Source organism: Bos grunniens, chromosome 23, assembly GCF_055505025.1.
Source record: "Bos grunniens cultivar Pamir isolate PY7600 chromosome 23, Bosgru_T2T1.0, whole genome shotgun sequence".
NCBI classification, from domain to species: Eukaryota; Metazoa; Chordata; class Mammalia; order Artiodactyla; family Bovidae; genus Bos; species Bos grunniens.
The window spans coordinates 36,183,499-36,200,590 of NC_141187.1; the positions used below are offsets into that span (position 1 = coordinate 36,183,499).

The 17,092-nt window shown below is 39.7% G+C and overlaps 1 protein-coding gene across 1 annotated transcript in view; it reads right to left on the bottom strand.

The window, feature by feature from the left end:
- Positions 1–11,001: 11,001 nt before the first annotated feature.
- LOC147347620 (placental prolactin-related protein 3-like) overlaps positions 11,002–17,092 on the bottom strand; it is a 52,256-nt gene continuing 46,165 nt past the window's right edge. The window contains exon 5 of the mRNA XM_086370798.1: positions 11,002–11,193. Coding sequence (XP_086226924.1) covers positions 11,002–11,193 — 192 coding nt within the window. The remainder of the gene's footprint in view (positions 11,194–17,092) is intronic.

A 17,092-nucleotide genomic window follows, 5' to 3' on the forward strand; every position in this document is an offset into this window, starting at 1 on the left:
GAGGAGGACATGGGAATCCGTATTCTTGCCTGGAGAATTCTATGGACAGAGGAACCTGGTGGGCTACAGTCCATGGGGTCACACAGAGTCAGGCACAGCTTAACAACTAAAGCACCACCTGGTGTTCCTTCACATGTATCCCTTGGGAGGAACAGCCCTACTCAGGCTGCCTTCTCATGCTAGGCTGGAGGTCAGGAATGCTGGGCCTGGCTTGTCCTCTCTTAGGTGCTGCTGTGTTGCTCTTCCATTCTTCAGGCACTTATCTAGTTCACCTTCTTCTTGCCAAATACACAAGGTCTCCTTTGGTGGTCTCTTTTTCCAGAACTGACAGAGGAGTGGGCACAAAGGGATCAATGTCATCTTGTCTGAACCAGAAGCCCAAGGTGTGTTTTATTATCTAGGGAAGAGATTTCATGGAGGGAAGCGGAGGAGGAAAATGGAAAGGAGTCCACAGTAGGCTGGAGATGAAAGTCTTGGAGTCCCCTTCTTTAGACGTCATCAGAAGCTGAGAAAGTATTTTTTCTAGGTGATATGTATATTCATCTCTGAGTGAGTACACTTTCTGTTTCAGCAAACTGTAAGTCTTCTGATTGTTTTCATTAATTTTCTTTACAAATGCATATATATGATAATATCCATGTGACATTTTATTCATTCTTCTAGGCCATTGCTCCACCTTTATTATGACTTGAGATTTAAACCCTGAAAAAAAGATATCTATTGTAGAGTTTGGATTACTTACTAGTAGATGAATTGACGGAATAACAAAAGAACTAAAGGTGATTACTTAATTGAGCTCACACAATTTTATATATGCATATGAAGAGAGTTATTCACATATAATTGTATTCTTGGCCCCTTGTGGTATTCCGAGAACTTTGATTGAAACTATATGTAAAAGAAATTACTTTATTATGATAGTTAACTCGTATAAACATGTGTGTACATTCAGAATCCATTAGTCCAGTGGCCATAAAGATGAGTGTCCTCATCCCCTGGGGAAGAAAATGTTAGTATTTCCATTTCCATTTATTTTTATCTCACTGTCATTTAATTTATATTTTGTATATATTTGTTAAATGTCATAATATATTAGAATAGCAATGCATATATAATATTTTTACATAATATAATTAGGTCACTGACACTGTGTTGAAAAATGGAAAAAAAATTGGAGATTAGCTATTCAGGAAACAGAAAATTATCAAAATTTGCTGCATAAAATGTTACTTAATTTGGGGGAGTTTACCAACAATTTTTTATGAAACCAGTTCAACTGAAGAGAGGCAGAATGTTCAGAACATCCATGTTTACATGAGTTTGCATAGAGCCTGAGAGATGGAAACAATTTTGAAGTTGGGTAGAAGACCAAGAGACCTGCCTGGACAGGGGAAAACTTGACTCTTGAATGAAAGAAAGCATGTTTGCTCCCCTCAGTGTGGTCTAAGTTGTATTTTTTTAAATCACCTCCCTTTCTTCACCTTTATTCCCTAAACCCCATCCTCTGCTTTACTAGTTCTTTTCCAATAGTACAGATCACCTGTTAAGATACCATATAATGTACTTGGATTCATGTTTATTGCAGATTATTTGAAGATAATGTTTTAGACCAAATATGATTGCCAACATGCACATTTGAAAAAAAAAAAAAACTATACAAGTTGATTTGTTTTCTTTATCCAAAATATAATTATATTCCTTTTCAAAAACTGTTCCTTACATAGGTGTGAGTACATATATGTTTATATATATAAATAAATTTCCATCTAGTCAAACCTATGGTTTTCCCAGTAATCAGTATGGATGTGAGAGCTGGATCATAAGGAAACTGAGGACTGAGAAATTGATGCTTTTGAACTGCGATGTTGGAGAAGACTCTTGATAGTCCCTTGGACTGCAAGGAGAGCAAACCAGTCAATACTAAAGGAAATCGGCCTTGAATATTCATTGAAAGGATTGATACTGAAGCTGGAAATCCAATATTTTGGCCACGTGATGATGCAAAGAACTCACTCATTGGCAAAGATCATGATGCTGGGAAAGATTGATGGCAGGAGGAGAAGGAGAAGGCAGAGGATGAAATAATTGGATGGCATCACCAACTCCATGGACATGAGTTTAAGCAAGCTCCAGGAGATGGTGAAGGACAGGGGAGCCTGATGTGCTGCAGTCTGTGGGGTCTCAAAGAGTTGGATATGACTGAGTGACTGAACTTAACTGAAGGTATACATATGTGTTATGTATATATCATAATGATTATATGATCATTATACATAGGTCACATTGACAAATATGCTATTTCAGTTTCAGGTATCATTATACATAAATAATATTGACATATAATGTTATTTTGGTTTCAGGTGTACAACATAATTGTTTGAAATATATTGCAAAATGATCACCTCAATAAGTCTGGTGAAAATCTGTCACTAGAAATAGTTATAATTTTCTTCTTGCAATGAGAACTTTTATAATCTCTTAGCAGTGTTCAAATAGGCAATGAGTATATTCCCTTTTTGAATTAGTGCAGTTAAATGAGACAAGTGGCTTTGAGTCTTAGAATCAAAGAATAATGTTGAAACAGTTGAGTTGAATCAAATTTCTCAGTGCCAACTCACATAGAGCTTTCTTGACAAATCCATTCCTGATTAGACCCACCTGGCTCCATCACACATGGTATGGTGTGCAGGCATAGATCAGTGTTTAAGGCTTGTGCTATCTTTTGCACTTGTCCATGCATTTTTTTCTCAACATCTTTCAGTGCTTCATCTGTCTCCTGTCTTCACTATCCAAACAGGTTATAATTATGGCAGAACACATCTAAGTAGCTAGACTCGCAATTGCTGCCCACTGGGCATTTTGGAAAGACACTGGAGAGGAGTCCTTCCAGTATTATGGTTTACTTTCAGGGGATTAGAAAGCTCTTCAGTTTGTAGAGTCCATCAATACAAATATATCTCAGGAGTGAATACTGTTTCTTTATTTGATTAGTGATTAGCTGATCATCTGCTGAGAGTAAGGCAATGAAGGGTTAGTAATCAAGGGAGGATTCAGGCAAAAGGAATGAGAAACTCTTGGAGAAAGTTGACACATGATTAAGGAGACTATTACCTCTATTTTATTTAGGTTTTAGGTTTTGTTTAGGCTGGCTCTGTAAAGGTATGGGTTGTTTCCATTATATTTCCATTCATCCTCCATGCTTTACAGTGTATGTCTAATTTAGGTATTGAAAGTGACTAGTGACTTACTGCTTGTTTTCACTGGGTAGTCGTGCTTTGGTTCTGGTATTCCATAGGGTCTAGCAGAGGCTCCGTAGAGTACTTATTTCTATCATTTGCTGCAGAACCTTAACATTTTTTGGTGATTTCTGGTACTAAGATGATGAAATACAGATAAATACAGCTCAGGTGCTTTTGGATAAAACCTTAATTTATCTCCTCCCTTCCCTCTGACTTTTCAGTCATTTATTGACTCAACTGGTCCCGTATTGTGGATGCCTTTTTTGACTCTAATATCTGCCTCATTCCTTGCATGTGGTCAAGGTCTATTTCATTTCCTGTATCTCTCACATCCTTTGCTACTTTTCACTTGGCAGAGCCCTCTTTGATTTTTAGTGTCTTAATATTCTTTCTGGTCTCTTTCTCTTTCTCTACCAGCCCCAACAGCCACAACTCCTCAATCCACATTGAAGTTTCTCTTTTCTAATTCTGGACATTCTGGTCTCTTGGACTAAATGTTCTTGGTTTTCTGTTGCTTTGTAGAATAAAGACAAACTCTCCAAATTGACATATATGATTCTCCCTAATGCATAAAAATCCATACAAGTATTTCTCCACTCTAACCCTACAATAATACATACAGTATATCATGGGAACATAGTCATGAGAGATACAACATGTATGGTAAAACATGAACATTTCTTGTGTTTTTGTCAGACTTGATTATTCACTAATACCTTATAATGCTATACATATTAATATCTCAGTTTCCTTGATCTAAGATGTCAGAGATCCTTTTTCATAAGATGATCCTAAATGAATTGACAGATATACCGCTTTCCTATTTTTCCACTCAATATCCCATCAAACTTTCAAAACTGTATCATAAAGCCATCCCATTTGTGTCACTCCTATGACACACTTAGATGGCTCCTAGCTTTACTTCAATCCACTGCAGCACCGTGTTCACATCACATCTTATTGTTTTTCACCCTACAATGTAATGTAGCAATTTGTGTGTTTATATCACCCTCTGCTTTTTCACAACTTGCGGGTCTACTACTGAAAAAAATAAATGTTTTTAAACCTCAGTTTAAGTCTCACTGTATCCATGACATGTGACTTACTAATCTATAAGGTCAGTGAACTTCAGAAGTTCTTCATTTATTTGTTTCCATTCGGTAACCACTGCTACTGAATTTAATATAGCAGGGCCATTTCTTCAAATGTAATCTTACATGGAAATCTGTAAAAGAGGGGGAAATCAATGCTTTCTGGATGGCAAGGGAGTGATTGTTAAATTCTGTCCAAATATCCCCTCTTTGGCTATTCCTGACTGACTCTATAGAGTATCTATGGATCTGTTAAATATTGTCTGAAATCTACAGTATTCACTTTAATTGTCACTGTCAAGCAAGCATAGAGCTCTCAATGTCACCACCTCTGTACTTGATGTAAAGTCCTAAATTTATGCTTGAAATAAATTTTATAAGAGACAAATACATGAAGATGTATGGTCTATTGGTGAGTGTATGTTTCCTCCAATTGCACTGTCCCCCTTATTGCCAAATTTTCCCTGTAATAAACACCATCCACTCTGCTGGAAATATCTAACACTGAAGGAAAGAAAGTTAAGCAAGTAACAAAATAGAATTAGATGTTTTGGGCAGTAAATGACTTAGAAAGTGCTTACAGGGCTTTTTCATGGTCTTTTACCTTTTGAAAAAAGAAAGTGAAAGTACAAGAAAGCTGACACTTTACATGCATGAAGGGGTCTAAGGAGGGATTGATAGATTGCTTTGGGGCAGAGTATTCTGTCATGTTCTAAAAGGTTTGGGTCATCCCAGGTAGAGGCAGGGGCAGGACTCAGGCAAGAATAACCCTGCCTATGAGAGAAGAGGTTGGTTTTGCTGGACAGTGTTCCTGTATGTAGGTGAAAGGTGTCTTCGCCTAAAAGAAGATAATTTGGCTGGATTCTGCCCTGAAGAGTTGCCAAGCTTTGCTCATTTCTAGAACTGTGGCCTTTAGTAACAACAAAAGAATACTCCTAATATAAAGAACAATTTCAGAAAAAAAGGAGAGAAGAGAAAATGGAAATAAAAGGGAATATGTATGAGATATTTGCTCCTAGGATATTAAAGCATATATATTTGGGTCTTTAAAAATAAAGTGTTCTAACAGCATTTCTGTGATTATGGTTTCATTGTGTCTGCCCTCTGGTGCCTCTCGCAACACCTACTATCTTACTTGGTTTTCTCTTACCTTGGACGTGGGGTATCTCTTCACGGCTGCTCCAGAAAAGCCCAGCACTTGCTCCTAACCTTGGACGAGGGGTATCTCCTCGGCCGCCCCTCCTGACCTTGAACGTGGAGTAGCTCCTCTCGGCCCTCCTGTGCCCACGCAGCCTCCACTCCTTGGACATGGGGTTGCTCCTCTAGGCCGCTGCCCCTGACCTTGGACGTGGGGTAGCTCCTCTCAGCCGCTCCTGTGCCACCGCCCCTGACCTCAGACGTGGGGTAGCTCCTCTCCGCCATGCTTCTGTGTGACCACAGCCGGCACGCTTCTGGGGGGTCTGCACATAAAATTACTCAATCTAATCAGACGGACCGCAGCCTTGTCTAACTCAGTGAAACTAAGCCATGCCGTGTGTGGCCAGCCAAGACAGACGTGTCATGGTGGAGAGGTCTGACTGTGGTCCACTGGAGAAGGGAATGGCAAACCACTTCAGTATTCTTGCCTTGAGAACCCCATGAACAGTATGAAAAAGGCAAAATGATAGAATACTGAAAGACGAACTCCCCAGGTTGGTGAGAGCCCAATATGCTACTGGAGATCAGTAGAGAAATATCTCTAGAAAGAATGAAGGCATGGAGCTAAAGCAAAAACAATACCCAGTTGTGGATGTGACTGGTGATAGAAGCAGGGTCCGATGCTGTAAAGAGCAATATTGCATAGGAACCTGGAATGTTAGGTCCATGAATCAAGGCAAATTGGAATTGGTCAAACAGGAGATGGCAAGAGTGAACATCGACATTCTAGGAATCAGTGAACTAAAATGGACTGGAATGGGTGAATTTAACTCAGATGACCATTATATCTACTAATGTGGGCAGGAATCCCTTAGAAGAAATGGAGTAGCCATCATGGTCAACAAAAGAGTCCAAAATGCAGTACTTGGATGCAATCTCAAAAATGACAGAAAGATCTCTGTTCATTTCCAGGGCAAACCATTCAATATCACAGTAATCCAAGTCTATGCCCCAACTAGTAATGCTGAAGAAGCTGAAGTTGAACAGTTCTATGAAGACCTACAAGATCTTTTAGAACTAACACCCTAAAAAGATGTCCTTTTCATTATAGGGGAGTGGAATGGAAAAGTAAAAAGTCAAGAAACACCTGGGGTAACAGGTTAACTTTGGCCTTGGAATACAGAATGAAGCAGGGCAAAGGCTAAAAGAGTTTTGCCAAGAGAATGCACTGGTTATACAAACACCGTCTTCCAACAACACAAGAGAAGACTCTACACATGGACATCACCAGATGGTCAACACTGAAATCAGATTGATTACATTCTTTGCAGCCAAAGATGGAGAAGCTCTTTACAGTCAGCAAAAACAAGCCTGGGAGCTGACTGTGGCTCAGATCATGAAATTCTTATTGCCAAATTCAGACTTAAAGTGAAGACAGTAGGGAAAACCACTAGACCATTCAGGTATGACCGAAATCAAATTCCTTATGATATACAGTGAAAGTGAGAAATAGATTTAAGGGACTAGATCTGATATATAGAGTGCCTGATGAACTATGGATGGAGGTTCATGACACAGTACAGGAGACAGGGATCAAGACCATCCCCATGGAAAAGAAATGCAAAAAAGCAAAATGGCTGTTTGGGGAGGCTTACAAATAGCTGTGAAAAGAATAGAAGTGAGAAGTAAAGGAGAAAAGGAAAGATATAAGCATCTAAATGAAGAGTTCCAAAGAATAGCAAGAAGAGATAAGAAAGCCTTCCTCAGCAATCAATGCAAAGAAATAGAGGAAAACAACGGAATAGGGAAGACTAGAGATCTCTTCAAGAAAATTAGAGATACCAAGGGAATATTTCATGCAAAGAAGGGCTCGATAAAGGATAGAAATGGTATAGACTTAACAGAAGCAGAAGATATTAAGAAGAGGTGGCAAGAATACACAGAAAAACTATGCAAAAAAGATCTTCATGACCCAGATAATCATGATGGTGTGATCACTCACCTAGAGCCAGATATCCTGGAATGTGAAGTCAAGTGGGCCTTAGAAAGCATCACTATGAACAAAGCTAGTAGAGGTGATGGAATTCCAGTTGAGCTATTTCAAATCCTGAAGGATGATGCTGTGAAAGTGCTGCACTCAATATGCCAGCAAATTTGGAAAACTCAGCAGTGGCCACAGGACTGGAAAAGTTCAGTTTTCATTCCAATCCCAAAGAAAGGCAATGCCAAAGAATGCTCAAACTACTGCACAATTGCACTCATCTCACATGCTAGTAAAGTAATGCTCAAAATTCTCCAAGCCAGGCTTCAGTAATACGTGAACCATGAAATTCCAGATGTTCAATTTGGTTTTAGAAAAGGCAGAGGAACCAGAGACCAAATTGCCAACATCCACTGGATCATGGAAAAAGGAAGAGAGTTTCAGAAAAACATCAATTTCTGCTTTATTGTCTATGCCAAAGCCTTTGACTGTGTGGATCACAATAAACTGTGGAAAATTCTGAAAGAGATGGAAATACCAGACCACCTGACCTGCCTCTTAGGAAACCTATATGCAGGTCAGGAAGCAACAGTTAAAACTGGACATGGAACAACAGACTGGTTCCAATTGGAAAAGGAGTACGTCAAGGATGTTTATTGTCACCCTGCTTATTTAACTTATATACAGAGTACATTATGAGAAATGCTGGGCTGGAAGAATCACAAGCTGGAATCAAGATTGCTAGGAGAAAATCAATAACCTCAGATATGCAGATGACACCACCCTTATGGCAGAAAGTGAAGAGGAACTAAAATGCCTCTTGATGAAAGTGAAACAGGAGAGTGAAAAAGTTGGCTTAAAGCTCAACATTCAGAAAACGAAGATCATGGCATCTGGATCCATCACTTCATGGGAAATAGATAGGGAAACAGTGGAAACAGTGTCAGACTTTATTTTTTGGGACTCCAAAATCACTGCTGATGGTGATTGCAGTCATGAAATTTAAAGATGCTTACTCCTTGGAAGGAAAGTTATGACCAACCTAGATAGCATATTCAAAAGCAGAGACATTACTTTGCCAACAAAGGTCCGTCTAGTCAAGGCTATGGTTTTTCCTGTGGTCATGTATGGATGTGAGAGTTGGACTCTGAAGATAACTGAGCACCGAAGAATTGATGCTTTTGAACTGTGGTGTTGGAGAAGACTCTTGAGAGTCCCTTGGACTGCAAGGAGATCCAACCAGTCCATTCTGAAGGAGATCAGCCCTGGGTATTCTTTGGAAGGACTGATCCTAAAGCTGAAACTCCAGTACTTTGGCCACCTCATGCGAAGAGTTGACTCTTTGGAAAAGACTCTGATGCTGGGAGGGATTGGGGGCAGGAGGAGAAGGGGACAACAGAGGATGAGATGGCTGGATGGCATCACTGACTTGATGGACGTGAGTCTGGGTGAACTCCAGGAGTTGATGATGGACAGGAGGCCTGGCATGCTGAAATTCATAGGTTCGCAGAGTCAGACATGACTGAGCAACTGAACTGAACTGAACAGCATTTCATCTTTTACTACCCAAGTCCTTGACTCACTTTCCCTTTGCTGCTCTTCCTTCCTTCTGTCTCTCTCTTCCTTCCCTCTTATTCATCCCACTTTTCCTTATACTTTTTGATTTCCCATTTTCTGTTTACTAAAAATTACTGCTAAAGCCCTAAAAATGCTGCAACATCAGTCCAGCAACATCACTGACTTCTTAGCAGAGCCAGTCAAGAAATTGGCCCTCATCCCAGGTTGTTTGGAGGCTGTTGAAGAGGCTGAGAAATGCTAATCCAGTCACACTGATCCAGTCTTAGTAGAGAATCACTCTATTTGGAGGATTTTATAATTCAGGGACCTTCTAGGGCAGGTATGTAAGGCCAAATAATTAATGACAAGGATAGTTACTCTAAAAGAAAGAGAGAATGGCATCTCACTTCTCAGATAAATGTGTTTTTAAATCCAGCGTTCTGATCTACTTGGTGTCTATGTGACCAGTTGGACAATTGTCCAGAGGCTCCTGGCAGTGGACAGATGCACACCAGTATCTGCCATTCAATTGTTCAGAGTGTTTATGATACATGAGTTTCTGTGGGTCAGTTAGTAGGTATCTAACTGTGGGCTACTTAATTTTCTCCAGATGGTGCTTGCAGAGTGAGGGAAACAGAGAGGCTCTGGTGAATACTGCAGGTGGGGAGTTGTGGGTTCCAGAATATATACCCTAATTAAAAAAGAAATATGAAGTTGGGGATCACCAACTTGTGAATGTCCTGGAAAATCAAAGGGATACACCAGAAGAGAAACACTTGTCAGTCAGGGGGAATTTCAGATCAGTCTATCTGGACCAAGAGAAGGCTACAACAGCACCATGTAAGTCAGTGATGTCAGAACTTTCCCATCTTGTTACCATTTACCCTGTTTCAACATGGCCCAAGGAAGAAGATCCAGAGAGGGAGAGAGAAGGAACCTTGCAAAAATGGACACATCTGCACTTCCTGGTAGGTCCCCTGGGCCTCAGCAGGGGAGAGGGAGGCATTGAATAGGCTGAATATGAGATGGAGATGACACTTGACTGACCTGGACTTGTGAAACCCAGAGTGATAGAATGTATGGAATGGCTGCAAGGTGATGCTGGAAATGAGGATGCAATGGAGTGTGGGTGACGACAGCCAGTGCAGGAGGATGAGCCAGTTCACCTTTGTATCCGCTATGGTCTCAGCCTTTGTGTCCCCCAGAAATATCATATGATGAAATCCTGAGTCCCATCCATAGGTGGTGCCTTTGTGAGGTGATGGAGTTATAAGGATGGAGCCTCTTCACTGAGATGACCACTTATATATATAAGAGACATACAGAGCTCCCAAGCCCTCTGCCATGTGAGGATATAGTAAGAAGTGTGTGACCAGAATGGACCCTGCATGACCACGCTGTGGAAATCCATTTTATTGTTTTAAAGCCTGTGATATTTTGTTATAGCAACCCAGAAGGACTACGACAGCATCCTAACAATCTTTAGACAGTTCAGTAAAGCTCATGCTATTTATACAAAGGTGCCAAGCATTTATATTGTCTGGTATAACACTGTGATAGTTGGCTGACAGATCATGGCTGGGTTTCATAAAGAATCCTGAGAATTCAGTCTTCTTGGTAGCATGACCAGAACCATGAACAATTGTCTAATTCTTTGATTCTAATAACTTGACCCACTTGAAGTGGCTGTGATTCTTAAGTAATTTTTAATGGTCTTCTTTGTAATGCCAGCTTCCTCTATTTGTAACTAATTTTAATAGGAGCTTCATTCTTTCAATTGTAGGCGTGGATTTTCTTTTGATTTTCTATTAAATGAAGATAGGAAATGTCAACAAATTGCCCTCTTAGATTTTGACATCTCTACAGAGTCTGTGTTTATTTTTTAAGAGAAGACCCATTTCACAGAGCATGCATTAAAGAGCTGTAAATTTCAAAGAAGCTTGCTATGGGATAGATCATTATGACCATCTCAGAGCTGGATGGGATGGATGTGGATTTAGCATGTTTTGTGGGTTCGGCACGCCAGGATCTTGGTGTACATGTCAACTTTATGTGAATCCCTGTGCAGGCACTGGGATAGGTTATAAAATTCAGAATGATGCCTATCTTCATCGCTGGACGTCAGGGATGGGAGTCCTGACCAGTAAATACGAGCCTTGTACATCTTCCACCTGACTGGAAAAATAATCTGGACACCCAAAAGATAATGGCATCTTATGCATTTTATTAGTTGCTTATTTTGTCCCTTCTAATTATCTAATTGTGATCTGGGGAAGACATACAAATATAAAACTCTCTAGATATGGATTTTGGAGCCAGCCTATGAGAAAACTATTAAGAATCTAAAAAGTAGAAACATAACTCAAGTTGTTTTAACTTTCTCTTTCCTTCCTTCCCACTCTCTTCCTTTGATTTGAGGAGAACAGAGAAAGAAGACAAGTGGAATTTGAATAGCAGATGTCCTGGGTTACTTTGAAGAAAATGCTGATCTTGGAAATTCTGTACTCTAGTTCTCTTACTCTTGAAAATATTTCAACCACCTGTGCCCAGGAAGAGGCAAGCTTTTGGTGGAATTGTATGCAATACAGGGAAGGCTGCACATGTCAAAAATTGCAGTGAAATTCTGATTCCTTTACAGTAGAATTTATCACTATGAATGACTAGGCTCCTGCTTTATGTAGTAGGAGTCTAGAATATAGAAGTCATGAATCTTTTTCTTACAAAATGAGATATTTCCAAACTCCTTACGCATTACAGAGGTCACTCTTTTATTCATGAAGAAAGCAAGAAAACCCTCTGCAGGACGCTCACCTGGCTGAATTGCCTCTCTATGAATCCTTGTAGTTTGTCTGAATTTTTCTCATTGTCTATGGCACTTGTAGGATAGCATCTCAGACTTCTTTCAAACTCAGCAGCTCTTTGACTAGATGGTACAGAGGTCTATTCCAGGAGTACAGTAACATGAGTGTCCACTTACTAAGGTCTTCATTCTAAGCAACCATAAGAAACAATCTCATTAAAATAATCACAATTCACTGGTTTTGGTAACATGTGATCTTTGCTCAGAGCAGCTGACCTAAAAAACTTTTGGTTATTCCTATGTGTATGCAGAGATTTTTGAAGGTAGTAAAAGTTGCAAAAGTATAAAATGTAAGCTATTAGTTCACACTTGGCTGAACTTTTAAACATCTAGGTTATTTTAGGAACTGATTCCTCTGATGTGTTCTAATTTATAACATAAAGAATTTTCCTTTTTCCTCTGAAATTCTACCACCACTCAGTGAGTTCTTTTGTGTTTGTATATTTCCGTGAGAGAATCTAAGTATTTACGCAAGTGAGTATGTGCTGCAGTGCCTGACCCAGGAAAGAGGGATTCCACCTGTGCCCACATCATTGTCATCCAGTGATTCATTCGTATTAATGAATCAGATGAGTCTTTCATATTGATTTTTGATCGATAATTGTTGTATGATATTAAAACAAAGAAACAATGAGGAAGACATGACATTCCTAAACAGGCTTCTCTCCTCAGCTGATCCGAACACCAGCCCCCTGCTGAAATCAGAACAGTCTGTTTTGTTGACATGTGTCCGGGCAGAAAATGGCACAGCGTTGTCTTTAGTAACAGCATCAGTGGGATTCACAGTGGAGGGTCCCCCCTAGTTCACTACTACTAGCAGAATTGAGCCTGAAAATCCCAGGGGCTGAAGATCTCTAGTTAATATGCTTGATTTCTTTACAGCCATGAACTGTTTTACTGGTAAAGAACAGAGAACTGAATAGGATTAAATATAGTAATGCACATAAAGTGCTTATAAAATGTATGTCCATGTAGTAACTCTCAATAAACTTTAAATTTAACCTTATTGAAAAATCCCTCCTCCTCCTCCACTTTGACATTTTTCCTTTACTTGATCATCCTCTTTATTAGTGAGCTTAACAGAGGAAAAGAATTTTGGTATCATTAAGAAAGTTGTAGAGAGAGAAGATAGTATTTTAAGGGGGGATGCATGTGAAAATATATTAAATAATGTTAGGATGAAGGATAATGCAGGAAATCAGAAAGGAGAGATTATAACAGTGAAAATTTGGAGCTGCCATAAATGATTGAGGCTTGACATGTAAACTGTGTTGTCCTCAGAACAGAGGCGATTGTTGTGGCCATGAGAAGCAAGGCAATGTTTATAGGCCATTTGGGGGAGACTTACAAATTAAGAATAAAAGGTGACAGAAGAGTCATTGAGAATGATGAGTGAAGGAGGTGTCAGAGAAGTAGAAGCAGAATCAGGAGAGCCTTGAAAGGAAGACGCGATGGCTCAGATGGTGCCATATAGGACCCCACGTAGCAGTCACTAGTAACATGGAGTACTCAAAACTGGGTGTGTTTCTTACATTTCATGAATTTTGCAATCTTATATTTTATACATGAAAATTCCCATTCATTTCCTGTTTTCATACAGTATAATAGCTGTAATCCTGTGTCTCATGCATTGTTTGAACTAAACATGTCTGCATGGACAATTTATAGATCTGTTATTTATGTTGCTTCTACATATCTTTAGTCATCCCTTGTTTCTGCTTATGCTTCATTAATTGCATAATGTAATTTATCTTCAGTTGCTTACAATTCCTTCAGCTTTTTCTGTATGTACACTTACCATTACCTCTGATAATCTGAAGCCTGGTAAGCTACATACTGTCTCATTTGATCTGGTAAAAAAAAACCCAGGTGAAAGACTCATGTTCATCTGTTGGGCTTTTTCTCTTTCTTCAGGAGTATGAAGGGAATTGGTGTGGCAGCTCTTGGTGGCATTGATATCATACTGTTTGCCCTGGGCATATTTTTCATCCTGAAAGTGATCATGCAATTAGTTAGTATTGTTGGGCATTCAGTAGATGAACCCATTAACAGAACACTAACATGCGTGATAGATGTGTAATTTTTTTAATAGGGGGGCATCACAAAATTTGAAAGTCATTCCTTTCCTACTTTTTCTATACATTGTCTCTATACATATGATTTACATAAAACTTTTCTAAGTTTAAACTTTCCCCTTCTCTGTTTTATCATTATCTTTTTTTTTTCTTAGTATTTGAACCAACTATAGTACATAAGTACCAATAATTGGTGCCCCCCAGGTGACGGTAGTGGGAAAGAACATTCCTGCCAATGCAGGAGATATAAGAAGACTCAGGTTTGATCCCTAGGTGAAGTGCATTCCTTGCAAGAGGGCACAGCAGCATACTCCAGTATTCTTGCCTGGCCAATCCTATGGACAGAGGAGCCTGTTGGGCTACAGTCAGTAGGGCCGCAAAGAGTTGGACACAACTGAAGTGGCTTAGAATGCATGCATGCACCTATATTTTACCATTTAACCTCTTGTTTACTGTGGGTTAGAACCAATATATTCCCTTATACGGTGTTATACAGTTATGACTCTGACTTATCTCTGAATCCGCACACCAAAAGCTTAGTGTTCATTCCAGGTGCAGAATACAATCTTTTTTATGCTGACAAAATAGTACGTCAGAAAAACATGGCATAAAGTAACAGGAAATACTAAGCAATGGACTAAGAATAATAAGAGTAGAAAAATCTAGCTAACATATTGATAGAGAAAAAGTAATCTTTAGTGAAAGTTATGAACATTTCAAGAGATTACTTGGAAGAGTTGGGAAAAAAAATGGACAGTCAAAAATGGAGGATGAAGCAAAAAGTAGTGAGAAAAAAGGACTACATGAACTTAGTAGAAACCTTTAACACCGCTTTTTATTAGCTGTCTGCTCTACTGTGTGCTCCTTGATTGACTAAAAGAATTAACACACAACTTTCAAATACCTTCCTCAGAAAGAGAATAATTGTTTCCAATTGTAAACTCTCCTTCTACTGTAGCTCTAAAGCTATTCACTGTAAATCTTAAAACAATAATTTGTAGCATTAAAAAAAACTACCAGTATTCGTTTTTGTGACCGGGATTCAGCTTTGTTTAACATGCTCCATCCACCCAGTTCACTGCAGAGCAGTTCTCATTTATTGGCTATTTACTCTGAGCCTGGATAAGAAAGCCCAGAGAGACACTGAAGGACCAGAAAATCAACACGCTTCCTTTTCCCCAGTCCCACCTGAAAGTGCTTTGTGTCAGGTAGTACTGTGGGCTGAATCTGTGTTCTTCAAATTCATGTGTTAGAGCCCTAAATGCCAAAGTACTGTGTTTTGAAAAAAGTTCTGACTTTTTGGGATCCATGGACTGTAGCCCACCAGACTCCTCTGTCCATGGGAGTTCTCAGGCAAGAATACTGGAGTGGCTTGCCGTTCCCTTCTCCAGGGAATCTTCCAGACCCAGGGATAGAACCCAAGTCTCTCACATTGCAGACAGATTCATTACCATCTGAGCCACCAGAGAAGTCCATTAACGTTAACTGAGCTCTTAGGGTGGAACACTGATCCAATAGGTTTAGTGTCTTCATGAAGCGAAACACCAGAGAATTTTCTCTGTGTCTCTGTGACTTTTCCTCTCTCTCTCTTCCCCACCCACCACTCAGTGTGAGGACTAACGGAGAAGCCAGCCTGGGAGGAAAGAGTTCTTATCAGAACCTCACCTTGCTGGCACCCTTATCTGGTACTTCTAGCCCCTAGAACTGTGAGGAAATAAATTTCTGTTGTTTATTTCACTGAGTTTATTGCATTATTTTATGGCATTCCTAGCTGACAAATACAAAATCATTTATTTTGGAAATTTAAAAAAGAAAATGAATAAAAGGAAATTGAAAAAGTTATTGCACTTCTTATGAATCTTTGAGATTTCACAAAACCGATCCTTTCTTCTATTTCCACATCTTATCAGCAGACAGCTTCTTTGACATAAAGACTGTGTTATTTGAAGTTTGCCTGATGCAGCCTTCTTGTTTAAAGGACAGTATAGCCCAGTCACTTATGCCAGGTTCCATCTCAGAGCCTGGTGGGCTACAGTCCATGGGGTTGCAAGAGTCGGACACGACTTAGCATCTAAACCACCACCACCACAGTACTTAAAACTCATTGAGCATTATGGTGGAAAGGTTATGGATATCATGGGACAGCCTGGCGGTATCAATAAACATCTGTAAGTGTTTTCAGGGGGAAGTCAAACACGTCATGATTGCAGGATAGGCATAAGTTGCCTTGGCACAAGAGCAGATTAGACATGACCAGCAGATGGAGCAAGCAGGACCCTGCTTAAATAAAAACATGAGCCATTCTGAGATGATATAGTCACCTTAGTTTATCAAACCCCTCCTGTGGAGGGAAGCCTTCTCCTTCCCTGTTGCTCTGAGCAAGAGTTGGTGCTGCAGTACCTGGGGTGGGGAAGAAGGAGTCCCTTCTGTGTAAATTTACATGGATGATGATATTTGCACAGATAGAGAGTTGGAGAATAGGTTACTCCCTGCATTTTTGTATTGCTCCCAGAAGTACTTCTGTGCTCTCCAAACATTTGGAACTTAATTCTGAGCCAGAGTTTTTAGGCCATTTTTTTTAAGACAGTTTAGTGTTGGGACTCTGCAGACTCTGAGCAGTGAGGCCCTCTAGGAGTGTGTAATTTTTTCACTCTACATTGACTAATGCCTGCATTTTAGACACTGAAATGACAAGAAAAGTCCAGTTGATCTGTGTGGTTTACCATCATGCTGGGGTAAGAGTAAACACATGACTGACTGATCGCTACTACAGAGTACAGAGAGAATATTAAGAGAATAAGGATATTGTACCTTGGATCTGCTCACTCACCTTAAACCCCATGCATGTCTTTGATACTTTCCCAAAAGCTTTAAAACATCTTAAAATTTGTGTTTCACAGTAACCCTGTGAGATAGCCTTAATCTTCACTATGATCATCAAGTTATGTTAATGAAGATGCAATGACTTAGAGAGGGCAAGTAATTTTCCCCAGGTCCCATTATTAGCATATGCAGGTGACTGGGCACCAATACACTCATCTATTCACTTCCTGATGTCACATCACACATGCCTGTGGCCCTCGGTCTGCATGTGTGTAACCAGGAACACATCAGGAGCTGTGATGACTCTGCTTAAAGAGAAAAATATTTTG